The following is a 9,364-nucleotide window of genomic DNA, read 5'->3' on the forward strand; positions in this document are numbered from 1 at the left end:
GCGCTTCAGCTTCCATCTCTGTCCATAGACACTAGTAAAGAAGGCCCAAAATGGAACCGCATGCAAATGAAGTCGAAGCAGTACGGAGCAAAAAAGCTGCCCAAAGGGTGTCTGTAATGCATTTAGGTCTCGTCGAGATCTAGCGAGGCCACTTCCAACTCCTCGATTTTAAGTTGTATCATAAAGGATCTGAAGCCAGATTTCGGTGGTCAGCGAAAGGATAAGTTTAAAACGATGCGGAGGCACAGTGCTCAAAATGATCACCTTTACAAAATACACAAATGAATTGTACAAATGTTCTAGAATATTGCAGACTTTTCTGACCTGCAATTGAATTAGGGTTGGTTACCCACTAATAAGAATAGATAGACGACAGTTGCTGTCAGACGTCTTCTCTGGAGAGCCCGAATTATCCTCCCTGACTACAGATAGGGAAAAGGCGTACATTAAGTGATTTCAAAGCATGGAGCTTTCAGTTATATTTCCCCCAAAAGCAAATCAAAGCATCAATAGCGACGCAGAATACGTGAAATGGAACCTTTATTGAAAGACGAATATAGTTTGGATGAAGTGAATTGATTGGCAAGGAAATTGGCGTGAAAAAAGGCAATTATTAGGCCTAACGTGTTAGGAAGAAGACAATATCTATATGGATTTGGATGAAGAAATCAAATTAATGTTCCTTACGCATATGTGATAAGTTTTTTCTTTATCAGAATTCCGATATTTACACATGATTATTCATTAAAAAGTCAATTCTATTACTGATATAGAAGCAGTTGTTATGCCGATTCCATAACTTGGGTCGTTAAAATGGCTAATTCAATATTCCTGGTCGCGTGTATTAGAAATAAAATGTTGAATTTCATCAAACCAGATGCAAAGCAAACAAACAAGTTTTAAAATTCCGTCAATTCTTCCTGAAACCATCAAAGTCGGCTTGCCTCTTCCAAATTACCCTTAGTGCGTTGGCTTGATCGGGGACACCTTGGAGCGAAGCAGATCAATAGCGCGATTGCTGTTTCTTCACAAACATCCCTATGTGGCCAATTGGCCACATCAGTTCCCGAGCTCCACAACCCTTAGAGGTAACCCTTAGAGGGCTCTCAGCAAACCTGAAAGACCGGCGATCTCGTTCACCTTACCCATTGTTGCAAATATTTGTACAATCTGTAGGTGCCATCACTTGACTTTGTCCGTGGTTGAATCGGTCCGTGATTGGAGATTACAAGCTTCTAGTTGTTACGACTACTTCTAAAATTTCGCATACGCATTGTGGCCAGATAGGCCCTAACAATACAAATGCTGCCGGTTTTGAATTTCACGCAGCATTGCACCGTGGCAAGGTAGGTAGGCGACCATTTTTAGACCTTAAAGCTGCCGAATTTTGCTAAAATATGTGATTTTATAGGTTCCATGGAGAGTGGACAAACAGTGGACCACGGTCAACAGTTCACAATCAATCAATAATTAGATCAATAATTTCCTGAGACAGCAGAACTTCGTCCGATTGAAAGTTGTTGGGCCAAGGCCAAACGGTGAGTGCGTTAGAGCTTCCAGGCGAGTGACCGGAGACGTTGGGAACGATGAACATATCGATGCCAAACGGTCCCTCTGTTTTGTGATTAAGCTTATTTACTTTGAAAATAATTTAAAATAATTTTTTTTGTAATGTCCTTGGTTTTTTTTAGTTTGATTTGGCCAAGTTTTGCTGCGCCTCAAGTCCCCGTTCGCTGAGCAGTACTTACCGGAGTAATTAGTGAGCAGCGTGGTCGGCACGCAGGACGGCATCTTCGGGGCCCACAGCCCGTTGGAGCAGAGGACCTTCGCCTCGCCCAGCAGCTTGTAGAGGCCGAGGTCCCGGCAGCGGGCTTGCAGCGTGTGTCCGTGCGGTAGATCCCAGCCGAGCGTCTGTGCGGAAGGTGACAACAACCGAGATACATATGTAGATCCCGTTCTTGGCCCCCATCGCCCTGGGGCCACTCTGCCACCTCCGCACAACTTACCACCGAGACGTTCTTGTAGCTCAGCAGCAGATGGGGCGGAATGTGGTCAACGACGCACCGCTTGTAGAGGGGCTCGAACTTGAGCTGGCCGTGCTCGTCCTGCTCGTGCTCGTTCATCGCGCACAGTGGTCCGACCCAGTGGCCCCGGATGCACTGGATCTTGCACAGCCGGTGCCCCCCGAGCGGTCCCACCTCGCCCGGGAACCGCACCTCCGACACCTCGCGGAACTGGTGCAACTCGGGACTCTCTTCGACCTCCTCGCTCTCCTTGTCCTCCCGGTCCGGGTGTTCGCCCGAGTCCGGCAGCGGTGGCACGTAGCTACCGTCCTCGTCGTACTGGCCTGCAAGTAGCGGGTGGTGCAGGTGAGTGGTAACAGTTCACGAGTGACGGGGACGAGAGGCGAACACTCGGTGCCCTTTTCACGGTGCTCGGGTAACTCGGAAGCTCTACGCCAAATCACTACGGCTGAAGCACACTACTACGTCAGGAGCGGAAGCAGGTGGTGCGGTGCGATTCGGTGCGATGCGGGGTGACGTGCGGTTGGTGACGTAGCACCGGAAGTCGCGTGGTAAATGGCGCAGGGGTTTTCGGGCGAAGCGAAGCAGGAAGCGCAACCATAATGCCAATCAAGCGCAAACCGCAGGAAACCGTTGCTGGAAAATTTCCCTCGCACACCGATACAAGGAACTATTTTCATACACATACACACAGACAGAGAGAGAGAGAGGCGGTAGCGTTTAATAGGCACAAGCGCGATGAATGAGCGAGGCGAGAGGCGAGCCGGTGCACCGTGCACCGGAAGTGGATGACGAGTCGTCTAAGGAAGTGAACTGGAACGGGCGCGTGTTCCGTACCGACGCCGACTGCATCTGAATGAGCTATCCGGAACGGGAACCGTACAGCCAGACGTCCACAAACACACACACACACACACACACACACACACACACACACACCATGCTTTGGAGCGGGTTCGAGTGAGAAGTGGCATAACATTTATCGCCTTCATTTTCGCCGTCTCTTGGAGTGGCCTCACAACTATGTGTGGTGCGTGTGTGTATGTACCGGTCACAAAAAAGCCATAAAAAGGAAACCCCTTTCGCGGCTTGATGTGTGTGTGTGTGTGTGCGTCCACGATGGGCCCGGATTTATGCTGGAGCAGCTTCGAGCGTCGATCGAGGAGGAGCGACGATGAACGAGGCCTGGCTCAACTTTACTGCGATGCGATTACCAATTATGGCGCTGATTTGTAGTGCCACCCGCGAGAAGCTCGCTTCGCGGAGCAGAAATTTGGAAGCAATGGATGGCGTTGGCGAAGGGCTTCCGGTTCCGGGAGCCCGGAACCGTGGAAAATCGGTGCAAAAGTCGAAGCCGGTTTCGGTTGGCAAGCAACGTGCGGCGGGCGGGCACGCGGTACGCATGTGCGGGGTGTGTAACAGGGGATCGAAGAGGAAGGGTCGGGACCGGGAAGCCTCGGTGTTTGGGTTCGCTTTAGCTTTTGCGACGAACACAATCTTTCCGATTCTTGCCGACGCATAAAATGTAGCCTAAATTGACTGCGCTATTCGCGGTATCACTTTCGTCGGGGCGGAAAAAGTTAAACGTACGCTAATTAAATTGTTACGTGCGTCGTGAACTTTTGTTACCCAGGCACAGGTCATGGCGATGGCAGAAAGATACTCTCACACAGTGGCAAACTTATCACACGAAGTGGAAAATGTTCCATGCTCATCTCGAAAATCTTACAGAAGTCAATTAACACATTAACAGTTAAAGAAATGCGCATCAAACATAAATAATTGTTAATAAAATGCTTTGATTTGACTGCGTAGGACTGCCTGCAACATTTGATGAATGAACTACGAAACAAACTTTTAGGTATTTATATCACCTTCCACTCTTTAGTTATATCACTTTCGATAGAGGACATTTAAGAATATACTAAAAACCCAACTACACTGATACAGGCTGGCTGATGCTCTATCAAAGTATTGGGCACGCTTCATCTTCATCTGTCACAAAGTATAAGTTTGGCTCAAAAGAAATTCATTATTTCTGCGTGACAATCAAATGTTTGTTCAACGTATTTCCTATGGTCCGATGTGCGTCAAAAATGAACCGTTTTGTTGTATAATTTGTTGCCTTTTTGAAGATAGCTTCATAATGCCTCGTTTATAGAAGTTTTGGTCGTTATTGGCAGAAAACTCTAGCAATCCATTTTCACAATCTTCTCGTGATTTAAATTTTCTCAGGAAGCTTCTCGCTAGCTTTAAACGGTGCCGTTCTTGAGATCTGAATTTTATTTATTTATTTTTTTATTTATTAGCATAAATTTGACAATGAGCAACTGAGCCTAATTGACAAAAAAGAGGACAAAAAACCGGTAACCAGACATTAAAAGGACGCGAGGTCAAGGACACTACGACACTGACGAATAGACATGTTATAATCCATAATGGACGAACAGAGATTATACGTACGACACATAGACAATACAGGATCATTGTGTCCCGCAACAGTAACTCGTGGAACAGTTCTGATCTCCATGTCAGTCCTACGTCTTAGGTGCCGAGCAGGAGCAGATAGGTCTAGCTTGGCAAGTAGTTGCGGTGCCTCAATAACAGCCGACAACAGTTTAAAAACAAACATTGCCTGAGCCGACCGTCTCCTATGCTCAAGCGTCCTCAGACCGAGCAGCAAACAACGAGTGTTGGCTACACAGAGTACGGCTACACAGAACCAACTCATAGTAAATGCTTCCTTTCAAGTCTCACCATGTACCCAGTAGAAGCTTCCTACTCGTTAGTCCTGGTTTGACCACCAGTTGAACTGCTTTACAACGATCTTAGACTAGGATCTTTTTCACACAGTATTGTCGTATGTATCTTATTTCTCATCTCCCGTAACCATCCGTTAAAGAAGTATGTCGATTTCATTCCGTTTGATCAAAACTTTGCAGATGGAAATTAGATCTATTACATTTTTTGAGTTAATTTTTGTGGCACCTAAACATCGAGCTTCTTTGAGAATTCAAAGAATCGATTGAGGCTTGCGTAAATGGCTTAAAACTGCTTGATAGTTAATCTTTTGCTTCTGGCCGATGCTCTGATTACTAACATGCCGATCAACTTTGATTATTTCTGTTATTTTATAGACATTTTCGACGACAGGTCTGCCTGTAAAAAATCTAACTGTATCTGTAAAATATACCAAATTTTCTCTTTGTTAACTTGCATTGTTAACACCCTTTAAGTTACAATTGAATGGAAACAAACAAACAAACAAAAAACACTGCATTTTGACCGTGAAGTGAAGTGAATCAAGGTGACGATCACGAGCAAAATTTTGAAATTGTTTGATCGATACTTTTCGAGATATCGATCATTGCAGCCATCTACCGAGAAAACGATGGATTTCTTTTCAGCCAAACTTATATTTATACGTTTAAGGTAATTTCGCTTTTTAATGTATAATTATGATAAACATTGTTCGTACAGTTTTAGTATCATGGTCAATCCGAATTGGTCAAATGTGACTACTTTGTTGGACGCCTTTACAAAGTTAGCCCTTGTAGTTGCCACAGACTTTGCTTTCTTCATATTCCATTGGTAGGTTTATCCTTCTTGCTCCTTTCACAGACTTCTGACAATGTGTTACTTTCAGACCGACGGAACAAACGACCAGTGCCAAAGTTTTTTTTCCCCCTATCGCACAATGGCTCACAATCAGGAACAGATTTGTTGCCGGCCGTTTGCCACTATTGTAGTCACCACACTCCTGTACATATGGCCACAAACGGGGCGCACCGCGTTCGGCGCACTTCTCCCCCTTTTTTTTTTGTTGCCGATTTACAATTTACAGTTTTGCGTCAAAGTACGAACTGCCTGTCCTGTAGTGCCGCGTGTATGCGTATACGTGTGGGAAGCGTTGGGGGTTTCATTTTCATATTTTGTAAATATTTTTCCCTCCCCCGTAAAGTTTGCCCTCTCGAATCGTGGAACTTCCGGCGTGGCTGGCGAGAAGCGGGTGCAAAAGTCGTGCAAAAGGCTGCGAGAGTCCCCGCGGTTGTGGGGGTTGGTTGCGGGTTGGTTGGTTGTGATTGGTAGAGCTCACCTTTGTTGGCATTGCGACTAATACTCTTACTGCCACTGTCGCTGCCGCCCTTCGGTCGGCTGAGCGCCCCGGTCGCTTTTCCGGATTTGCGCTTCACCCGGACCCGGCCCAGGACACCCGCCGGCTGATGGTGGCCGTCACCGCCGTGCGACAACGCGAACTCGCCGGCAAACTCGACCGCTTCCGGAGCATCCGCGTCATACGTGTGATCTGAAGAACGGGAGGTGTGTATTGAGGATGCGTCGGGATTGCGCTGGCTGGCTGGCGGGCGGGTAGGCTTTTCCGGTACGATCCGATCCGATTGTTCGCGTCGTCGTGGCGCGCGTACACAAACAACGTTCTTTTTCGTGCCCGTTACCCGTTACTTTACGACCATGTGCGCGGCGGGTGGAAACTATGAAGCTATTCGCTTGATTGGATCAAGGATCAAACGGATCGCAGTGTCGGGAGCAGGTTGTGTAAGCGAGAGCGTTCGCTAGTGATCTGCCGTGTGTTGACTTTGTTTGAGCCGCGTTTTCCCAATCCAAACGGGAATTTCGAGGACTCTAAGCTCGGGATTGGCGTATGAGTTAAGCTAGGAACCAATGTTGTAAACATTCTAATCCATCCCTCTGTCGAAAACCATTTGATCACAGATTGTGGAATTTTGTTTGAATAAACTTAGAGCACTCAAGCTGATGCAGGGTTCGACCTAACGTCTGTTGCATGGAACGGCCTACAGTCGAGCCATGTTTGATTCTTTTAAATTAAAATTAATTTTTAAAATTATGCCAGTAATAGATAAGAATGTTATTGAATCAAAATTATGTTTCAAGCACACAATGGTGGCTTCATTTTTTTTAAATGTATCCTAGGACAGTTCAACTAAACGAGGATCTTCATATAATAAACAATATTGAAAAAAACATCAAGAGAGTTCACAAAACAAAAAGTTAGTTCATATCAAATGTATCATGATAAATGAGAATGTTTAACTTGTTTTCGTTATCAAAATCAAATCAAAATAACAAATACAGTGTAAGTCCTTTTTCATGCATAATCCCATAAATCTGTATAACTTTTCCTAGTGTTTAGGCTGGCTAGTAAGTAAGGCTAGTAAGGCTGGCTTTTTTTGTTGGCCGATTAGTTTAATGACCCTGAAGCAAATCAAGCTTTGTTAATGATTCTTCCACCAAAACTACTGTTAATTGTTGGATTGGCAGAATACTATGAACTAAACAGCATTTCAAATGACAAATCAAAGTATCTTGAACGTGTTTTAGATTATGTTAAAGTTTCGGTGTGCGGCATTGTGCCGCTTGTCAACGCTGGCAACTCGAGGCCGAGGACCGGGATCCGGCTGAAACAAATTCAAACACGACGCGGGACACGATTTCGCTCCACTCTATGATTAGTTTATCAGCAACTTTGCTCCACGACACGACACGACACGACGCGAAGTTTATTCTGTTGCGGAATAAATCGGAACACACACACGTGTGCTCCGTGCGTCGTTTCCCAAGCGCACGATAAAACCTTGGGTCTCAAGGTCGAATCGCTCAATCCTTGAAGTTGAAGTCCTGTGGGTCCAATCGACAGAAATTTATATCGAACAATCCGCCACACCTGGCGAACGCCCCGCGCGGCCGATCCGGTGCGCAAGGATACAGGAGCGGGCGGCAGAGAGTCAGAGAATAGAGCCAATGAGGACCAGTTTTTGCCGTTTTTCTCAGTGCACCTTCCCACACACACACACTCGCGCACACACTACAAGGATTGATTGACTCCTGCGAACGACTACCTTGGCCACTCTCGCCCGGTCGATGATAGTTTTGTACGATGGAGCTGTTAAGACCCATCAGCGAACGCTGCAAGGACCTTGAGTAGCAGTTTTTGAGCGGTACCACCACCACCACCACCACCTATCCACCTATCCGCCCGTGTTCTTACCTTGCTTGTGATGGCGGGCGATGCTCTTGCTGCCCCCGTCGCTGCCGCTGCCCGCCTTGGCCCGGCTCAGGGCGCCCGTCGTCTTGCCCGACTTTCGCTTGACGCGCCGCCTGATGATGCTCCCGTTGTCGCCCATCTCGACGATAATCTCTTCCTCGCCCTCGATCTCGTTCTTGTCCACGTACCGGCCCCCATCCGTCCCGTCCCCGGGTCCGTCTCGCCCGTCCTCCTCGTCACCATCCTCCTCCGGGGGGCCATTGTTCAGGAACAGATTGTCGAACACACTGTGATCGCTGTCGTTCTCGTTGAAGATGTTGTCGATGACGATGGCGGGTGTCAGCTCCTCCAGGTTGAGCATCTGGTGCAGATCGTGCTGGGACGGGGCGTAGGACGACGACGAGCGGCGCCGGCGGCGATGGCGCGGCCGGGTGGCACGCCGGCTACGGAGCGCAGCGGACGGGAACGAGGCAGCGGCCAGCGATTCGCGAAGTTCCGCATTCTGGACACCCAGCTCCCACCAGAAGGAGGTGTCGGAGTGCGGGGCACGGAGCGCGGCGGAGGAGCCGCCCGTCGTGTCGCCGACACTGTCGCCGGAGAGGCCCGCGTGCGAGCCGGCCCGTCCGGCTTCCACGAGCTCGAAATCGGCGGTCGTAAAGTCCTGCGGCAGATAGATCTGCGTCGTCTCGAACGTCACGAACGGTGGCTCGGTCGTTGCGTACTGCTTGCGGGACCGCGAGATCTTCAACTCCGGCGGTGGACATCCGGTGGTCGTCTCTGTGGAACGGCCAGAAAGGACAGAAGAAGGACAAGCCATTAGTAAAGCGCGCGTGGTTGAAACATTTCATCGATACGGTCAAATTATGGAAGAGATCAAATTTAATGACCAGACGACCAGACAAGTACTCTGTCAAGTGTTTGTAACGTTCGATATGCCCGTTGGAATAACATGAGTTACAAGTCTATATTGCTCTTTAAGGTTACTCAAAGTAAGGCCATTCTGTGGCAATATAAATACTTAGTTAGTTATACGTTCCCTGCAGGAGATATTTTCACTTAGGAAGTAGGGAAAAGTCGAACGGACCATTTTCTATCTTGCCACGACTCTTCTATTCGATTCGATTCGAATGCTTCGGTTGCCTTCCACTTGCTTGATGCTGACGATCTTGAGTCCTTTTTAGTATGAACGAAATCTGTCTGATTGCCTTAATCTGTAAGTATTGCTAGGTCAGTGTTGGATTGATCGCTTGCAACAAAAGTTCACTAAGATTACTGTTCTTAGGCTTATTTGGTACGATACTGATCAGTTCCGATCAAC

General features: G+C 47.6%; 1 protein-coding gene across 1 annotated transcript in view; it reads right to left on the reverse strand.

The window, feature by feature from the left end:
- LOC128275997 (locomotion-related protein Hikaru genki-like) overlaps positions 1–8,823 on the reverse strand; it is a gene marked incomplete at its 5' end in the record, with an annotated part of 11,671 nt that extends 2,848 nt beyond the window's left edge. Inside the window, 4 exons of the mRNA XM_053014465.1 lie at positions 1,749–1,911; positions 2,007–2,347; positions 6,121–6,330; positions 8,050–8,823. Coding sequence (XP_052870425.1) covers positions 1,749–1,911; positions 2,007–2,347; positions 6,121–6,330; positions 8,050–8,823 — 1,488 coding nt within the window. The remainder of the gene's footprint in view (positions 1–1,748; positions 1,912–2,006; positions 2,348–6,120; positions 6,331–8,049) is intronic.
- Between the last annotated feature and the right edge of the window lie 541 nt (positions 8,824–9,364).

Source organism: Anopheles cruzii, unplaced genomic scaffold (genome assembly GCF_943734635.1).
Source record: "Anopheles cruzii unplaced genomic scaffold, idAnoCruzAS_RS32_06 scaffold00272_ctg1, whole genome shotgun sequence".
Lineage (NCBI taxonomy): Eukaryota > Metazoa > Arthropoda > Insecta > Diptera > Culicidae > Anopheles > Anopheles cruzii.